General features: G+C 43.8%; 2 protein-coding genes across 3 annotated transcripts; both read left to right on the top strand.

Annotated features, from left to right (window-relative positions):
- Nucleotides 1-9,613: 9,613 nt before the first annotated feature.
- On the top strand, nt 9,614-15,653 carry LOC125508079 (asparagine synthetase domain-containing protein 1). 2 transcript variants are annotated; one of them, XM_048672661.1, is made up of 15 exons: nt 9,614-9,787; nt 9,899-10,013; nt 10,100-10,249; nt 10,655-10,854; nt 10,936-11,071; nt 11,268-11,642; nt 11,740-11,807; nt 11,989-12,103; nt 12,238-12,343; nt 12,904-12,997; nt 14,310-14,485; nt 14,600-14,699; nt 14,780-14,896; nt 14,997-15,053; nt 15,292-15,653. In XM_048672661.1, exons 1-15 carry the CDS (start codon nt 9,683-9,685, stop codon nt 15,397-15,399), a joined length of 2,022 nt encoding a protein of 673 aa, XP_048528618.1. In that variant the 5' UTR covers nt 9,614-9,682; the 3' UTR covers nt 15,400-15,653. The 2 variants fall into 2 exon arrangements, with proteins under 2 accessions (XP_048528618.1, XP_048528619.1); XM_048672662.1 differs by having other exon boundaries at nt 10,655-10,858; nt 10,940-11,071.
- Nucleotides 15,654-15,945: 292 nt separating this feature from the next.
- Nucleotides 15,946-19,795, top strand: LOC125508080 (transcription initiation factor TFIID subunit 8). The gene is made up of 2 exons (XM_048672663.1): nt 15,946-17,567; nt 19,279-19,795. The coding sequence occupies exon 1, from the start codon at nt 16,362-16,364 to the stop codon at nt 17,442-17,444; it is 1,083 nt and encodes a 360-aa protein (XP_048528620.1). The 5' UTR covers nt 15,946-16,361; the 3' UTR covers nt 17,445-17,567; nt 19,279-19,795.
- Nucleotides 19,796-20,028: the final 233 nt, after the last annotated feature.

Genomic DNA, 20,028 nt, shown 5'->3' with positions numbered 1-20,028 from the left:
CCAAACTCTTGATGCGTCTGTGTTTGAACTTGTTATGTTGTCCTTATGTAGGATCAAAAGTATGTCTAGAGGGGGGGTGATTAGACTACTTGACCAAATAAAAACTTAACATTTTCCCAATTTTAGTTCTTGGCAGATTTTAGCTATTGTAGGACAAGTCAAGCAATCATCACACAATTCAAGCAAGCATGCAAAGAGTATATTGGCAGCGGAAAGTAAAGCATGCAATTTGCAAGAATGTAAAGGGAAGGGTTTGAAAAATTCAAACGCAATTGGAGACACGGATGTTTTTCCCGTGGTTCGGATAGGTGGTGCTATCCTACATCCACGTTGATGGAGACTTCAACCCACAAAGGGTAACGGTTGCGCGAGTCCACGGAGGGCTCCACCCACAAAGGGTAACGGTTGCGCGAGTCCACGAAGGGCTCCACCCACAAAGGGTCCACGAAGAAGCAATCACCCACAAAGGGTTCACGAAGAAGCAACCTTGTCTATCCCACCATGGCCATCGCCCACAAAGAACTTGCCTCACTAGCGGTAGATCTTCACGAAGTAGGCGATCTCCTTGCCCTTACAAACTCCTTGGTTCAACTCCACAATCTTGTCGGAGGCTCCCAAGTAACACCTAGCCAATCTAGGAGACACCACTCTCCAAGAAGTAACAAATGGTGTGTAGGTAATGAACTCCTTGCTCTTGTGCTTCAAATGATAGTCTCCCCAACACTCAACTCTCTCTCATAGGATTTGGATTTTGTGGAAAGAAGATTTGAGTGGAAAGCAACTTGGGAAGGCTAGAGATCAAGATTCATATGGTAGGAATGGAATATCTTGGTCTCAACACATGAGTAGGTGGTTCTCCCTCAGAACATATGAGTTGGAATTGTGTATGTGTTGTGATGGCTCTCTCCACGAATGAAGAGGAGGTGGAGGGGTATATATAGCCTCCACACAAAATCCAACCGTTACACACAGTTTTCCAATCTCGGTGGGACCGAATCAACAAACTCGGTCAGACCGAAAATGTAAACCTAGTGACCGTTAGAGATTTTCGGTGGGACTGACATGCAACTCGGTAGGACCGATATGGTTAGGGTTTGGGCATAACGTAATCTCGGTGAGACCGATTACACAAACTCGGTGGGACCGAATTTGGTAATTAGCTAACCAAAGAGTTGGTCAGGCAAACTCGGTGGGACCGATTTGCTCTTTCGGTGAGACCGAAAAGTTACAAAAGGGAAACACTGAATTTACATTGCAATCTCGGTGGGACCGATCCGCTCTTTCGGTGAGACCGAAAAGTTACGAAAGGGAAACAGAGAGTTTGCAATCCCATCTCGGTGAGACCGAGATCCCTATCGGTAGAACCAAATTGCTAGGGTTTGGCAGTGGCTTATGACAAGTGAAACTCGGTGGCGCCGGATAGAAAGAATCGGTATGACCGAGTTTGGCTTAGGGTTTAGGTCATATGTGGATATGGGAAAGTGGTTGAGGATTTTGGAGCATATCACTAAGCACATGAAGCAAGAGGCTCATTAAGAAACACCTCATCCCTTCTTGATAGTATTGGCTTTTTCCTAAAGACTCAATGTGATTTTGGATCACTAAAATATAAAATGAAAAGTCTTGAGCTTTTGAGTTTGAGCCAATCCTTTGTCCTTAGCATTTTGAGGGTTCCACTCTCACATCCATGCCATGCCAATCATTGAGCTTTCCTGAAATAATCATCTTGGAATAGTATTAGCTCAATGAGCTATATGTTGTTATGAATTACCAAAACCACCTAGGGATAGTTGCACTTTCACCTTACCCTAACTTTTTCATTCTTAGTTGTAAGATACTACATATATCTAATGATCCTCTGAGAAAGTAATGATCCTATGGAAAAGGAACCCACAAATTATGTGGTTAGTGCTTGTAGGGTAATGTGGATTTAAGACAACAACATATCACTTCTTCCTCGTTAAAATGGAACATACGGACAACATTCCCAATAAGTAGTGTTATTTAGAAACCAAATTTGTTTGTTTGCTTAAGTGAATCTGTTTAATGTGGTGTGGTCAGAGCTGGTTGCACCATTGATAGTGGTGATAAGTTTGGATAAGAGAGGGGGAGATAGTGGATAGAGGAGGAACAACAGGAAAAGAGATTTAACGGGTAAACAAATAATGACACCGTCTCATGTGCATCAGAATTATCTCTACTATTAAAGAGGAGTTGGTAGTCTGATATCCATGGTTTAATTTTACCTCATCATTCCTGCTTGTTCAAACATGTTTGATGTACTTACACATTAACAAGAGTGTATGAAACCCTTTACAAAGAAATTTGTATCCAGTCTCCTATAGTAATAAATATACTGCATGCTGGCGGAGTTGAGAATTGTTGTTAAAATTTTGTAAGTGGTAGCAGTACAATGGTTTGCAACATTTTCATTGTGCCTTTAAATGACCTATAACATTCATGCCTAATTATTTGGTTTTGGTCCTCTGCTTTTTTACTCTTTACTTACTGATGAAGATAGCATATGTTCCTGCTTTTAAATGTAGTTATCTATGCTTGCTTTTAAATGTAGTTATCTGTGCCTCCAGTTGGTAGAGATTAAAGTATTTTAGACCTTAAGCATTCTAAATCCTATATCCTTTGCTATTATTTATGAGCTAGATAGAAGGGAAAGCAGAGGGAGCACAATGCCAAGCAAATGTGGCGGGAAAGGTAAGGGATAGCGTCGCTCAAGCGGGGAAGGGCAGGGAAATGGCCCGTGCATAGGGGCGGCACTTCTACTACACTACTGTTGATATTCGTGCCGCTGCTGCTACACTACTGTTAATGTTCATGCCGCTGCTACTGATACATAAAGAAGGGAGTGTGTGTGTGAGAGAGATCCCAATGGGAGAGAGATGTTTGACAAAAAGAAGTGTGTGTGAGAGAGATATGAGATTCTTTACTCTATGGTATTGTCGCTGCCACTATTCGAGGGAGTTCGGACTATCCACATGGATGAATTTTAGGAAGCCTGCCGGGCGCCCCGTTTGATATCTGTGTTTGATTTATTTATATGCATTGTAGCGGGTGAAAAGGTACACATTATTAACATGTTTGTATTTGGCCAGATAAAAGAATACGGAAAAAATATAGACCCATCAAAATATCGTCACATCATACATCATGTTAATACTTATCTACAGCAACTTATGGTTAGTCTTGTCTCGTTATCCATGCATATAATTATGGATTGTTTTTATTTAATTCATATGTATAATGATTTATTAATATTTATATCTAATTGTGACTCCGACTTGTATGATATTTACAACAGTTATTCCTTCCGATTAACATTCTGAGCTACCATTGGATAATAGCAGTCGCCAATGCGAAAAACGTGAGATTCAAGTATTTGACTCACTTGGTTCTTGGGTCAAACACAATGACCTTGCTACTACAGTAACCATCTATTGTTTTTTCTTATCTTAACATATGTTTTGTTTGACCTTAATCCCTAATATTTCTCGTATATAAAATAGTTACTACAACATAGTCCGGAGTTTAACAAAGATCATAAGTGGCCGATCTCAATGTTACAAAATGGACGGTCGTAGAGCAATTTTATGAGGCAATACAAACTGATGGGTAAGCACTTGTTACAACGGTTTGGTTATTTGATTCGTCTGGGTGATATTCTAAAGCATTATTTTATAATATTATAGCGTATCATGTGGACTGTTTATGCTAAATTATATGGAATATTGGACATCAGATGCACTATCAGACCAGTTCATCCAGGTATTTTATTTTTATACATTATCGCATTATTTTATCTCAAAATATTATATCAATATATATATATATTTTGTAGGAAGATATGAAACACTTTCGACGAAAATTAGTTGTCATTTAGCTGAATAAGCTAAAAGGAGGTCCCATATACCATCAACCGGACGATGAAGAAACTTTAGCTAATGATGATCTCGAGATCCTCGAGAATCCATCTGACGTAGTCAAAGACAAACGTCTTACCCCAATTACTATCATACCCACGGACCAACGTGAATTACTTGCCGGCCTCTGCAACTACATCATGTCGATCGATGATGTCGGATGTTTGGAGTAAGTTTCATGTATCAATATTTAATGTGCGCATGTACATTATTATTCTTCTTACCATCCAATTTTTAGGAAGTAATGGGTCCGGAGCTCGACACCCCATCCAATGGGCTTAAGTCTTAAGAAACTTCAGTGCATACTTAACATGGAGCAGCCTATAGACAATGATTGCTTCAACACCGCCGTGTGTATACTGGCATGTGACGAGGGAGTATTGTTCAAAGACCCTCCTATACACTACATGGATCTAAGATTTTGTGTAAGTTATCGCAACTCTCCATTCTATGTAGCATTAGTATCAACATGTTGAAAGAATATTTCTTTTTTTTACTTAGTCCATGATGCTAGAGTCAACACGAGGTCAGAAGTTTTGCGAGAAGAAAACTATCCAGACGTTGGCACCATTATTTGATAGTTGGCCTGGGATAGACAATGACATCTCATCGTGTAACATAATAAGTAAAGTATTTTGTCTATTGTTATCATTGTTTATTTTTTTTATGGGGGATAATGGTTTATTATTGTTTCTAACAGCTCCACTTGTAGATTTATCTTCCCTATGCATCTATCGGCCGATACATCTTATACGTCATCGACAAAGAGGCACGTCGTCTATATATTATGGAGCCTATTCAAACATCACAATCGTTAGAGGATAAAATTTTAAGGCATGCACTGAAATTTAGAAGTTTTGCAAGGGATTTCAAAGAAGCACATGAAATAAAGCGGCCTGGTTGGAATTCCGATATATCTAAATGACAACATTTATTTTCGTTTGGTATTTCAATGAGAATAGACGGGTAATGAATTCATAATAAAAACATTTATTTTTGTTATCACTATATTCTTTATATTATTAATTTAAAAAATTGCAGGAATGTGTCTGGCTATTTCGTTTTTCATTTTATGCTCCGATGGAACGGTAAAGAATTGGTCAAGCCGGTTTGCGGGGTGAGTATTGTCCGTTACATGTTTTAGGACCTTCAGCGTAAAAAATTTATACTAACTACATATATTGTTTGTGCAGGATGGGTATGAGTTGAGGAAACAATTTTTATTATACTTACTAAAACATCGCGCGAATGAAGCTAAAAACAACTTTTCTGATATTGTGAAAGAATTTTTTAAGCACATCATCTAGATATTGATAATTTTGTAATAGATGTTATGGTCGAACATCGCTCAGTTTGTTACATGGACATGTCGTTAATCTTTCTTTTTGTTATCAATTTATATTGCAAAAATGGACTTCAATTATTCAATAATTGTGTTTGGGTTATATTGGTTTGTACGTGTGAAATTTAACATGTAATTCTTGTAAACTATTTCAAGAGCCCGTGGCAACGCACGGGCACTCTACTAGTACTCCTTAATTAGTGATTTCGCAACCTTGGAGATGTCCTTATGCTTGGTTTTTTTTGAGGGTTTAGCCAAACTTTATTCATCAAAAGCCACATGGAGTGGGATACGGTTCACATCATGGGGTTGGCCAAACCACACATGGCGCCCCTGACCGAGATTAAGTACATATTTGGCTAAACTATGTGCTTCAAAATTGATAGCACGACTTTCGTAAATGAAAGAACAAGTAAAAGTTGAAGCTTGAAGCTTTATCTCCTTGATAATGGCCCCGTAGTCTCCCATAGCTCCCCCATTGATGTCGTCGATGGCTTGTTTAGAATCAGAGGAAATGACAAATTGATGGACGTTCAGGTCCGAAGCAAGAGTGAGAGCCTCTCTACATGCGATGACCTCCAAAGTAGCAGGGTCGTGGAGACCGTGAATTGACAGGGCTGAGCTCCCCAAGTAGTTCCCGTCGCTATCCCGGCAGACTGCTACTGCCACTCCTCTTTGACCCGGTCGCACCCCGGCATCGACGTGTATCTTGCAGTGGCCATGTGGTGGAGCTTTTGGCCTTCTTGCTGTAGTAGTGCGAGCTGCTGGGTTGGCCCGAACCTCTCTTCCTCCTTCTTCCCGAATCATCTCCAGCTCCTGAATAAATCGGACCATAAAAGAGTGTATAGCATGGGGGCTTTGGAAAATACCCTCATGGATGGCCTTTCTCCTAGCCGCCCAGATTGCCCATAGCGTGACCGCAAGTTTTACGAACAGCGAATGAGCTAATGACTGCATGTGTGTGAATAACCATTGTTTCGCATTGGGTTCAGAGGTGGCTGCTATTTGCTGTCCGAGTTCTTCATCAACTAGTGCCCATGTACACCTTGACATGGTGCAATCGACTAGAGAGTGCTTCCATGAATCTGGCGCCCCACATATTCCGCATGCACTGGAGTCCGACATGTGCCTGTGTGCTCTTACATCATTTGTGGGTATTGAGTGCTGTGATAAACGCCAAAGGAACATTCTAACTTTTCCGGGGACCGCCGTCTTCCACAGCAACTTCCACTCCTTCTCCTCTTTGGCCGAGTTAGACGGGCCGGCAGACCCCTCGAGCCAGGCTTCCCTTCTCTGCCGGATTGCCACAAGCATGTTATATGCTGAACGAAATGTAAAGTTTCCTTTCTTGTCGAAAAACCAGCTCCAGAAATCGGGGATGTTTCTTGTGCATATGGGGATTTGTAGTATGATCTTCGCATCCATAGGCATGAAGAACTCATTAACTTTTTGTGTGTTCCACTTGGCTGACGTTGAGTCAATCAACTCCGAAACAAGGGTGGGCGGATTCTGTGATATACATCCATAGGGGCGCATCATCTCGCCCCGTGGCAGCCATTGATCTTCCCAGATCCTCGTGTCACCTCCATTGCCAATCCTCTTAATCAAACCCAGTTTGAGCGTATCTCTTCCTTCTATCATTGCCCTCCAAATTTGACTCGGGTGGTTTCCCAGGACCGCCTCAAGTATTGTTGTGTCTGGTAGTAGATGCACTTCAGAATTCTGGCACTAAGCGATTCCAGGTTTTGTAGTAGTCGCCAGGCTTGCCTAGCAAGCATAGCCATGTTAAAAAGCTCAAAGTCTTTAAAGCCGAGACCCCCATGCTCTTTGGTTGCGTCATTGTTTTCCAAGACACCTAATGTGGTTTCCGTTGTCCCTGTTTGGAACCCCACCAAAACTTCCTGATAAGCATGTTGAGGTGTTCACAAAGGCCCCTCGGAAGCTTAAAGCATGACATAGAATATACAGGAACAACCTGGGCAACCGCTTTCACCAACACCTCCTTACCGACCGCTGACATGGTATTTTCAATCCAACCCTGAATTTTACTCCATAATCGATCCTTCAAATATTTGAACGACCCGTTCTTTGAAGAACCAATATCAGATGGCATACCCAAGTATTTTTCATTGAGAGTCTCATTTGGAACGTGTAGCAACGTTTTGATCTCCTGTCTTGTCCCATCGGGAACTCCCTTACTGAAAAAAATAGATGATTTGGAGTAATTTATCCTCTGACATGTAGCTTGACAATAGATGTCCAAGACGAGGTTCACCTCGGTTGCTCCCATACCATTTGCCTTGAAAAACAGCAGGCTGTCATCAGCAAATAAAAGATGGTTCACTGAAGGCGCCGAGGGTGCCACTTGTAAACCTTGCAAATTGGATGACTCACTTCTAGATTTTAGGAGGCACGAAAGGCCCTCTGCTGCCAACAAAAACAAGTATGGAGAGATCGGGTCCCCTTGTCTTATACCTCTGGTAGGGTTGAATTCCTCCAGTCTCTTGCCATTGAACATTACTGAAAATTTCACCGAAGAGACAAGACTCATGACTATTTGTACCCATCTGTCCGTAAAGCCTAGCTTGAGCATTATAGCTTGCAGGTAGGACCATTCAACCCTGTTATAGGCCTTCATCATGTCTAGCTTCAGAGCACATGATTGATGTTTCTTCGCCTTATTCCTCTTCATGAAATGCAAACACTCATAAGCCGTGATGATATTATCCGTTATTAATCTCCCTGGCACAAAAGCAGACTGCTCTTCTGATATTATATCAGGTAACACTACCTTCAGGCGGTTAGATATTACCTTCGAAGCAATTTTATATAAAACATTGCATAAGCTAATAGGGCGGAATTGGGTCAGCATAGTTGGATTCTTTACCTTCGGAATCAGAACCAATATGGTCTCATTGATGCATTCAGCCGACTCCTTCCCCTCCACTATTTTAAGGACCACTTGTGTCACTTCATCGCCACATACCTCCCAGTGCCGCTGGAAGAAATGCGCTGGAAAACCATCCGGGCCAGGTGCTTTTGTCGGGAACATTTGGAACAGTGCCGTTTTGACCTCTGCCTGTGTGTATGGTGCGTTTAACATGTCGTTCATCTCCGGAGTGACCTTGCATGGAACTGTATCGAGCACCTGCTGCATGTTTTGGACCCCTTCAGACGTATGGAGATCTTTATAAAAAGTGTTTGTCAGGGCTTCCATCTGGATGGTATCTTCTGTCATCTCTCCATCCGGGCGTAACAGAGCTTTAATCTGGTTTTTACGTCTCCTCCGGCTGGCTCGTAAATGAAAAAAGTAAGTGTTCTTGTCTCCGTGTACTAGCCAGTCCAGTCTAGCTCTCTGACGCCATAATATCTCCTCGCGATGGTATAACTCTACCAGTCTATCCGTCACTTTAACCTCTGCATGCGATGGCCCAGATCGCCCTTGGATCTCGCGCAAAACTTGCAGCTACTTTTTTAAACAGTTGATCTCATGGCGGATGTTCCCAAAGTGGCCGCGTTCCCAATCTCCCAGATCGCTAGAGAGGTTCTGCAATTTTGTATTCAGTGCTTCCACTGTGTCTCCTTGGCTTCTAGCCTAACTAGCACTCACTGCATTATTGAGCGTGGGGTCTCGCTCCCAGCATTGCTCATATCTAAATATCCGCGGGGCCCTCCTGCATGCATGCACGTCTTGCAACCGGAGCAAAATCGGTATGTGATCTGATGTAGCCGCCTGCTTGTGTTCTACTTCGGCTGTGGGGAAGGCCAAGAGCCATTCTGAAGTAGCGACCCCTCTATCTAGTCTCACTCTGGTGTATGTGCTTCCGGCTACTTTCTTTTCGAACGTCCAGTTGGAGCCTGAGTAGCCAATATCTGACAGACCACATGTGTCAAGTGTGTCCCGGAATGCATCCATCTGAGCTTGACTTCTCTGACCGACTCCATCGTGCTCATGCGCGTGGAGGACTTCGTTAAAGTCGCCAATGGCCACCCATGGTAGGTTGCTGACCCCCACTATGCCACGAAGCATGTTCCAAGTCTTGTAACGCTCATTCACCTGGGCCTCTCCATAGACAAAGGTGGCCCTGAACTGTGTTTCGGCGAGGTCTTTGATCGTAACATCAATGTGATATTCCGAATAACCGATAACTTCAACTTTTATTTCATCTTTCTAAAATATTCCTTATGCTTGGTGAGTAAAAAAGAAACCGAACACACACTTTGTTGGGCCCAAGCCCCCAACCAAACCCAAGGCCTCGTGCTGCGAAACCGGTTATGCACGTCGCCGTCTTCTCTCAATCAAAAAGAAAAAAAGAGGTACCCTAAAAAAAGAGAAAAAAATGGTTATGCACGGCGCCGGAGCGTGCGATTGCGCCCCACTGGCAAGCGGGTCCCGAAGTCAGCGATGTGCGGCATAGCCCTCGTCCTATCCGGCGACTGCCTAGTCGTCGCCCCCTCCACCGCCGCCGCCGCCGAAGCCGCTGCATCCGGAACACCGTTCTCCGACGAGGTACTGTCACTAGTATCCGTTAAAACCTACCAAAGCAGAGTTAAATCCCTCCCCGTTGTGGTTTCCCAGACCCTAAACCCTAATCGAGCCAAGCTGTACATGTGAGTGCAGGGGAAGGGCGTGTCCGTGGCTGAGCTCAAGGAGGCCCTGCGGCGGCGAGGCCCGGACAGCCTTGGATGCCATAGGTTCCACCTTTGCGCGGACGGCACCATCGTAGGTGCTACAGGTGGTGGTTCCCTCACTGATGTTTTGTAATGCTTTGGAGTTTTGGTCGCTTTGACCATCTCTTATGACGACTGTTGTGTGTTGCAGATGGCGTAGATTGTGACGGTGGAGATAAGGTTGGTGGTGGTGTTGGTGCCACGGAGTTGTGCTTCATTGGCGCGACACTGCAGCTCAGGGGAGCTGAGCCGGTTTCGCAGCCACTGGTGGCGCAATCAGGAAGTGTTCTAGTGTATAATGGTAATGCTTTTATAAACTAAAAAGACGGTATTGTTTTCCTTTTTCTTTTCCTTACAAATCGATGTCTTCTGATATGTTTCATATATGCTGTTGTATACTGGGACATACACATTTTTGGTAGTGCTTATAACAAGTTCCACCATATTCAGTTACATATTTAGTTGATTATGTTTCTTAAATGGTTTGTTGATCAGATTTACATTCAACAGCAACCGTAATCCCTTTTGCATGATTCACATATATCTGACTTCAGTACACAGGAAATGCTTCTGATGGTTCAGTTAAAATCACACATCGATGTATCAATGGCATATTATTGTTGCTTTCCTTTAATCCAAGTATCTAAGGACCTGAGTTATTACGTTACATGAAAATTCACACTGCTCTTATTATTTTCATTATAAGGTGAGATATATGGAGGAATTAACATTGCCAATGATCAGAATGATACACAATCGCTCTTGTCTTCACTGGAATCTTGCTGTTGCTGTGACCTCCATGTTGCTGATAGAGATGAAGCATACCCTTGCCGTGAGAGCGTAGGGAAATCAGTTCCACGGATCCTCTCCACTATTAAAGGACCATGGGCTTTGATATATTGGCAGGCAGGTAATTGTGATGTTTGGCTTGTTTTCATTTCATTGTAGATTCTGTTTCCTAACATCAATGTCGCATTGAACTTCCAGACAGACTCAAAAACATTGTGGTTTGGCCGGGATGCATTTGGGAGAAGAAGCCTGTTGGTACATTGGCCCACTCCTGATGATTCACGCTTTATATTATCATCAGTATCACCCCCTTCGTTTTCAAGGAATAACTCTGGTAAGATAAGCGTGAGTTGATGTATCTATCTTAGTATCTTATCAATGGTTTGTTCATCATCTTTTTCAAAAGGTGAAAACATTCCTGAACTGAAAATAAACTGTGATGTTTCTGAATTTGTACATGCTTTCAATGTTGTAACTCATATCTAATTGTGCATGTCCATTCTCATATATACTCTTCTTCACTCTTGCAGCAACAGAAGTAAGTGGTTTGGAGGCAGGAGCAGACCCTGATTTTTCTGACCACACCAAAGTTAGCTACTGGGAAGAGCTTCCTTGTGGGATATACAGCATTCACCTGAAAGACCTTGATAATAATGCCGCATGTACGAAGGAAGGATGTGTAGTTAGAAAACATGATTGGACGGATTCTTCGTTGCATACTTTAATACGATGGGAGAGAAAATCGACAGTTCCTACTGTGGATGGGTTGATTTCGGCTATGGGTTCGGTTGACAAAGGGAACCATCACTTGTCGTCGTGTTTCAGAAACTCTAGAGAAGCTGAAGACAGTACAAGTAATGGGTTTGAGAAAAGAGATCTCCCATCAGATATTTGCTTATCTCCAGGTATACAGTCAGGTGCATCAGATGTTTGCTAAAAATTACCCGAGATATTTTAACTTTACGAAGTTACTAATGGTGAGACTTTTCTATCATGTTTCAGCACATAGAGTATTAATTGCACTAAGGGAATCTGTAATGCTGCGAACCAATGTGAACATACTGTATCAGGTGAGTAACCAACATATTCGTAATATTGCCTTCTTTTTTTACAACTCCACCAGTGTTTTGAGACCTTCATTGAAATGGTTCTATCTTCTTTCTTGGAAGGAAAATGCTGCTACCTTTTTCATGTTGCATTTTCTGTTACTAGTCTATCAGGCCAACTTTACAGAGTCCTTGTTGTGGACAGGGTGATCTGAATAAACTCGAGGAAGCGGAGTTGGCCCCGATAGCAATCCTTTTCTCTGGTGGCCTGGACTCCATGATACTTGCAGCATTATTAGACCAGTGCCTTGATTCCAAATGTATGTTCAAGTGTGTTCCTACTACATTTTATTCATCACTATCTTCTTTTTAACATAATAGCATGGAAGTTAGCTGCTACATAGTACACCACAAACTTTGGTTTTTGAGGAAAACTAACTAAGATTTTGCGCAGGGACAATTGATTTGCTGAATGTCAGTTTTGATGGGCAGCTAGCTCCAGATAGAGTTTCTTCACTGGCAGGACTGAAGGAGCTTCAGAGAATCTCCCCTCTGCGGAGGTGATTTGACCTGAACTTTCCATATTCTTTGCCTTGATGGCTTGTATCTGGTGCTGAACATAGATGATTTTGTATTGTTGCTGGTTTGCACATATCAAAAGACAGACAGTACTTTCATCATGTTTCTGTGCAAAATGAATTCTGGACTCAAATTCTGGCACTTGTGCTATAGCCTAATGAATTCCTCATACATGATGAACCTCTTATGTTGTTTACTTTGCAAGCCTTCTATCCATCAGATGATCAATATGCTCTAATGTGCATAATCTGTCATCTGCGTCTTGCATTATTTTACAGTTGTGCTTTCTTAGTTCCTCGTTCATGCCCATCATTCACTGTAAATGTTCTGTTGCTTTAATTGGAGTGATTGATACTGTATCCTTGTGATGCATCGTTCACTTATCGATTAACTTTTTTTGTCCTGCATTTTTATTTTACCATGCTAGCATATTATGCTCATGCATTGGTCTGGCCATGTAAAAAGAAATTTGTATCAGAGTGTCAGACTAATACTAAATGAAGTGTTCACTATGATATTCATTTCACTGTCTTATTTGCAGATGGCGTCTTGTTGAGATTGACAGTAATTTGGCCAACTTGAAAGAGGAAAGTGAACACGTGATGTCACTGATATACCCTTCAAATACCTATATGGTGTGTATCTTCTTATATCCTACTAATGCTTCATTAGGTTAGTTTCCTTGGTTTACAAGGCTGAAGGCCAAACAACATATGAACGATCAAGTCATCCATGCAGTGTCACTCGATTTAATTCATCTTGGATTTGGATTTTGGAATGGTGCTGTAAACTTCGAATCATGCATCTTTTTTTTCTTTGCATATGACAATACCAAATGTCAAGACTCGAGACCATCTTTTCTTTTGGGATCACATTTGGTATATAATAAAAGATAAGAGTTTAGTCTGGTCTAATTGACTATACCTGTTTGTTAATACTCCCTCCGGTCCTCAATAGTCTGCGTATAAATTTTTTCAATTTTTCCCTTAATAGTCTGCGTACTAAGCCACCGCAGCTAGTCTTTCCATCCATGCCACTGCCCTTTCCATCCCATCCCTTAATTAGCACCTGTCAGTAACCAATTGGCATGCAGAGCATGCATGCAGGGGCGTGCGCTATGAGGAGTCAAAGGAGGACAGCCAATCAAAGCGTCTGCAGTTATTTTTCAGCAGGGTATCCGTATACACAGATCACACTGTTGTGGGGGTAAAATTGTCCAGTTTTTTGCATGGCTGCCTCTCCTTGGTATCCGGGCTTTGTGTTATGCGCAAGGTAAAAAGGACCGGAGGGAGTAATTGGGAGATGGAGTTTAGAGGAGGAAGTTTAAGGTAGGATTTGAAATGGGTGTTTGCTTTTAGTCCTGGTACCCTGTTTTGCAATAGACGAGAAACTCTTGAGGAATTTGATTTGTAGTTTTAAGACATCCCAATTTATGATGAAACACTAAGATTTATTAAACATTCTTTGAGCAACGATGCACATTTGGACCGTTAAACTTCCAGTACTCATCTCACTTACATCCGCATGCCCATCAACTCCCGACCCCCTGAATTCCCCATCCCTTCTAACCAAGTTTTTATTTACTTATAAAAATACCTGGTTATTATGTGCGTTTGTTATGGTGGTTGTGTCTTCCTAGTGGTTCTGTGGGAGATTATGTGTAAGAGGCTGCAGTAAGATCAGTGGTGGACTGATGGGAGTAGAAATCTGAACACCCTTTGGCATCCTTGAGACTACAGTTCACCATAGTTCCGTCATATGACACAATCGTCTTCATGTGTGTGCACCACGTACTGGACAAGAGAAGATAATATTTAGCACTGCAGCTCTATTCATTCACACATATCTGTTTAATTTGAAAATATGATGGACTGTTGGTAAATCTTTACTATGCTCTTTTGCTCCTGTTAGATTTATTTGAGTTAAAATGCTGGATCTTTTGCACAGGATTTGAACATTGGTGTAGCCCTATGGTTAGCTGCTAGCGGGGATGGTTGGGTGAATGGGCAAGATGGTGATCGCTACAAACACAAGTCAACATCTAGAGTCCTTTTAGTCGGTTCTGGAGCTGATGAGCAGTGTGCTGGTTATGGTAGACATCGTACTAAATATAGAGTTGGAGGGTATGTATGCATTGATTTAGTGCACTGCATTGCTAAATAATGTGACTGTCGTTTGAGATATTTTTGCAGATATTGCAAAAACAAATTAAATTCATTTTTTGTACCTCTATTTAGATGGGTTTCACTGGACGAGGAAATGAGACTAGATGTGCAAAGAATTTGGAAAAGAAACATGGGAAGAGATGATAGGTGCATTTCTGACCATGGCAAGGAGGTAATCTTCGTCATGCTTTTTTAGTTCAGCTTTGGCTATAGGCTTTTAGTGGCTGATGTGTACCCATGTGCCCATGACAGGCTCGTTTTCCATTTCTTGATGAGAGTGTGATCAGAACATTGTTGGAAATCCCACTATGGGATATCGCTAAACTTGATGAGCCCGTGGGGAAGGGTGATAAGAAGATTCTGAGAGAGGTTTGCATTCCGTTTTTCTTAACTCTATATTTAAGTTGTTACAGACTATGTTCTGATCTCCATCCCCTTTTGCTGATTCAATAATGTGACACTGTTGCAGGTTGCAAAGCTGCTGGGTCTACAAGAAGCTGCTTTTTTGCCAAAGCGAGCAATCCAGGTACATAATTTATAACCATTTGTTTCCTTCAGTAGAATAGTTGTAGTGTTGTGTGTTGATAAGTTACACTATTTGGATTGTACTCCCTCCGATCCATAATACTTGTCGCTCAAACGGATGTATCTAGACGTATTTCAATTCTAGATACATCCGGATGAGCGACAAGTAATATGGACCGTAGGGAGTTGTAGACAACAATATGTGTCCTCACTTACAATCCATCTGATGCTTTGTGCAGTTTGGTTCAAGAATAGCAAGGGAATCAAACCGCAAGAACTTTGGCAGCAACCGAGCCGCGAACCTGGCATCGGCAGGCAGCGTGGAGGTCCACAAGCGTAACCACTGACGGGGCAAACAGACCTAAATCGACATGCCAGATGCTGCATTGCCACATGTTCCCAGCGGCACAGATGCCGGTGATCGGTCCGGTTCTTCTGTTCAGTTCATCCTGTTATGGGTTGTAGTCATGTTGGCATGAAGCATGCCAATGCTTTATCACTGGCTGTTCAGCCATGAAAATTTTGTTCTTTCTCATACCGTCTTGTTCATTGCAACCATGGATAACAGAACAGAGGAATCTAGTTTTTATTTTCCAGTTTATGTCTGTACTATTTTTATTTTTTTGAGGCAAATTTTCTGTACTATTTTAGTGTTGTCCTTTGGCATATTTCACTTGTAACTGGGCCAGTTGGGCCGCCTTCCTCTGCGGAGGCCCGAGCAACAGAACCCCGTCGTGGAGAACACGGCGTCCACGCTGGAAAGAGTCCACGAGGCGAAACCAACCGTCCATCGCCACGTGTCCCCGCCGAGCTCCGCGCACCCGGCTCGCGCACACGGGATTTCCACACGCCCTCCTCTATAAAGTCAAGCGGACGCGTTCTTCCCTTCTCCCCAAGGCCTTCGTCTCCACCTCCCCTCGCTTCCCCGCCCGCGTGCTCGGATCAGAGAGAGCCCCACCCAAACCCCCCGCGCGTGCTCCCCTCCCCAAACCCTAAATCCCCAACGGTCTCCTGCTTCCAAACCCACCCCGCTCCCGATTTCCCGCCCAATCCCCGCCCCCAGCCACCGCGTCGTCTCGCGCCGACCGAATTCGAATCCCGCCGGTGGCGCGAGCTCGAGGCGGGCGGTCGGGCGCGCAATTCCGGCGCGCGGCTGCGTCTAGCTCGCCCCGGCTCGCCCTGGATGGTGGCGCGGACGGCGTGGCCCGAGCAGAGATCTAACCCTAGCTCCGGATCTGGGACCGCCACGCCCGCCAGGTGCTCGACGGTATGACCGGTCGGGAGCGGCGGGAGGACAAGAGGGAGCAGTATGAGTGACCGCGCGGACACCAGCGGCAGCGGCAGCGGGGACGAGTTCGGGAGGGCGGTGGCGCGGGCGGCGGTGGCGCAGGCGCTCGAGGCCGCGGGCTTCGACTGCACGCACCGCTCGGCCGTGGACGCGCTCGTCGACGTCCTCCTCCGCTACCTCACGCACCTCGGGAGGGCCGCGGCCTTCCACGCCAACCTCGCCGGCCGCGCGCTCGCCAACGAGTACGACATCATCCAGTCCCTCGAGGAAATCGGCACCGACTTTGATGGCTTCGCCGGGGCCGGCACCTCAGGCCGCTGCCTCGTTGGCTCAGGCGTCGTCAAGGACCTCATGGCGTTCGTCGACTCCAAGGACGAGGTGCCATTCACGCGTCCATTGCCCAAGTTCCCTATACCCCGCGCTCCGCAGCCCACGCCCAGCTTTGCTGTGGCTGAGAGGGAGACTGGGATGAGGCATGTTCCTGAGTGGCTACCGGCCTTCCCGGACCCACACACCTACGTCAGGACAGAGGTGTGGAGTGAGCAGGCGGCCAAGGACAGGGTGGACATGGTCGAACAGGTGCGGCAGCGGAGGAAGGCCGAGAAGTCGCTGCTCAGTTTGCAGCAACGATTGGCCCTTGCGGGCGCTGATGGGTTTCGGCCAGCGGTTTCTGAGGATAGTGCAGCCAAAGGGAAGGAGATACAACCGGCTGGGAGCAAGAGAAATCCTTTTCTTGAGCCTGCTTTGCCGCATGGAGACAAGGAGGTGTCAGAGGTTGATATCCCTTCTGAGCGGAAGAAACTTTCTGTCCTTGATGCATTTGCACCAGCAATTCAGGGTGCAAATGCTATGGAGCTTGATTCTGGGACAGGTTGGGACCAGAATCAGAACCAAAAGAGCATTGTTCCAAAGGTGAGGGCACCAGTGCACCTGAAGATTGGAGTAAACAAGAAGCCCCTGGCAGTGGCCCTCAATTCAAATTCCATGGATCTGAGGGAGGACCCGTCGTTTTTGAAGGAGGAACAAAAGGATGACCGGAAGCGGAGGGCTGGGATGATATTGAGGGCATCAATGGATAACCCACAGGAACTGCCCCAGATTTAATATGGTTGGTGGAAGAAGTGCAGTGCCCAGAATGGAGTTGCATTATGGCGAGCTGGAGTGTGGGAGAAGGGATCTATGATCATTTCAGTTTGACGGTGGATCTCCAATTTGTGGACTCTTGAGGTATGTTGAAATGTTTCACTTGTGATAATTGCTGCTGGCTATCAGTTCCTTACTTGCTTTGGAGTTTCATTTAAACTGAACATAATCAAATGAGATTGAGCCCACGCCAGTTTGTTCTAGGCAATGCAGCGCACGTCTGTTGTGGTTACCTGAAAGTCAGACAAGGATACCCAACTGTAGTAAATAATCTTATGTAGACTTTGCACTACATGTCGTATGGTAGAAACTTTAGATTGGGAGTTTTATGTGTTGATATGTGTCACAGCCTGCTTTTAAACTAAGGGCGCCTGGATTATTGTGCCCTAATGTTTGTCAGCGATGAGAAGAAATTTTGAGCAATAGCCAGGGTTTAGGGGGTTTCCGATGGTAGTAAGCATAGTCATGATTACTCTCTGTTGTTGGGTTTCTGATGATAGTAAGCATAATCCTGATTACTCTGTTGTGGGTTAAGACCAAAACAGGTACAGTAGTATTTTGACCAACTTCTTAGAAATTAGAAATGTGCTAGTACTTGATTATTAAGAGAGAGAACATTCTATGTTGGCTGCATCAGTGACACTGCATGAAAGTTGTGTGCGTTTAAGTGGGAAAAGGCACTAGGCATGCGTCTTGAGTGCAATTATGCGCACATTAAACGCCTGTCTAGGCATGCTTTGTTCTTTTATCAATGGCACAGTAAACACACGAAGAGAGTTGGCCTATACCTATATGAAGATTAGTGACTAAGTTCCTACTTTTCTTATCTCTGTATGATTCCTTACCTAAAGGATCAAACTCATGGTTATGCAACTCAAATGACAGTATCCTGGAGAGATTGAGGGAGGGAGGTACTATTGACAGCAGAATTTCTCCTTTATGTTGCTTGTTACATGTGTTCTGTTTGAGTTTGATTTTTGTAGCATTTGGCGCAGCGGTGAAGCTGTTCCTTGTTACCATCAGGTCACAGGTTGAGTCCTGGAAACAGTCTCTTGCAGAAATGCAGGGAAAGGCTGCATACAAAAGACAAAAAGTGGTCGGACCCTTCCCCGCACCCTGCGCAAGCGGGAGCTACGTGCACTGGGCTGCCCTTTTAATTTTTAATTTTTGTAGCATGCTAGATTATGTTACAAATTAATACTCCCTCCATAAAGAAATATAAGAACATTTAGGTCACTACTTTAGTTATCTAAACGCTCTTATATTTCTTTACAGAGGGAGTACAATCTAAAATAAAATAGAACTTCCAATAACTTTTTGGTAGCATCAGAAGATTTGGTGGCGCTAGAAACCAATAGGTCAGTTCTATCCTTAGGTAGTTAGGCACCCCTGTAGGCCTTGTACGTACTGCATGTAGCAGAGTAAGCTGTTTGTGCTCGAGTGTTGATGCTGCTTTTACTAATAACTCGTCAGGCTAGCATGTCCTTTTTATCCCACGAGTGTTAGTTCAGCAGTATAATTTGTGGGATGTCCTTGCATATATAATCATATATTGCCATACATTTCTGCTTTGGTTTGGCTCTATGAAAAAGTTATGACTTCCCATTGAAAATTATGGAGTGGACAGAAATTAACTGGGAGCTGGCTTTGGCATCCTTTTCAGAATTCAGTAAGCAGTTATAGTAGCTGGCACAGTATTTAACACTTGTGTGTGCAAGTGACTGAAAAATAACAAGCAGAATAGTTGAGAACCATTCTGAAATATGATGTCATCTTTGTTTGGTGATTTGTGCAGGCCAGGTATCCTACGATGCAACCTTCGGCCTACTGACAAGCTTGAACCTTTGTAACCTCCACCCAGTCTCTCCTGTCAGCATCAGCATTGGGATCCCCAGAGATTATTAGGTTTGTAGTTCCTGCTCGTTCCGACATATCACTGGAATGAAGCAAGCCTTTTTCGTAGGGAGCTGATTTTGGAGACCATCCAAAGGCATGATGCTCCTCCTTTGTAGCTAGGAAGACAGAGAGGAGATGTTTGTACAAAAACTGACTTGATTTTTCTGACCAACGCTCCTCTCAACACAGAGGAAGGGATTTACGTGTTGATTTGGTTGGCTTATCCAGCTGCATCCGTGTAATGGTGATCACCCATTCGTTGTATTGCTTTCTGTGATTGGAGCGTGTTGATTAGTGCTCCCCTGCTGAGGCTGTAACGGCATTGTACTATACATCATTCTTTTGGCCTGTTTCATTCAACTCTGTATCTGATCCGAGCTGGGCACCCCTTGATTCATATATGTTGATTCCATCTCTGTCACTCCTATCTGCTCTCTTTTAGTAGATGGTTTATGTATGTGCTGGTAATCTGGATGGTTTGTATGTGCTGGTAATCTGGACTTGATATTTCTGTGATATTTGCTGCTGATTAGCAGTTCTTTATGGGTTTTCTTCCGAATGAAATTAAATCTACGCGGGATTTGCTGCTTGTATGGGCAGCTCGTTGCCCATTCAGTATCTGTCAGCTGGTATGTGAATCTATTTTGTC

This window comes from Triticum urartu, chromosome 5 (assembly GCF_003073215.2).
Source record: "Triticum urartu cultivar G1812 chromosome 5, Tu2.1, whole genome shotgun sequence".
NCBI classification, from domain to species: Eukaryota; Viridiplantae; Streptophyta; class Magnoliopsida; order Poales; family Poaceae; genus Triticum; species Triticum urartu.
This window is presented reverse-complemented; position numbering and strand designations above follow the sequence as displayed.

Coding starts and splice junctions, on each gene's coding strand:
- LOC125508079 (XM_048672661.1), top strand. CDS start 9,683: ATGTGCGGCATAGCCCTCGTCCTATCCGGCGACTGCCTAGTCGTCGCC. Junction 9,788..9,898: donor GAACACCGTTCTCCGACGAG/GTACTGTCACTA, acceptor ATGTGAGTGCAG/GGGAAGGGCGTGTCCGTGGC. Junction 14,897..14,996: donor ATAAGAAGATTCTGAGAGAG/GTTTGCATTCCG, acceptor ACACTGTTGCAG/GTTGCAAAGCTGCTGGGTCT.
- LOC125508080 (XM_048672663.1), top strand. CDS start 16,362: ATGAGTGACCGCGCGGACACCAGCGGCAGCGGCAGCGGGGACGAGTTC.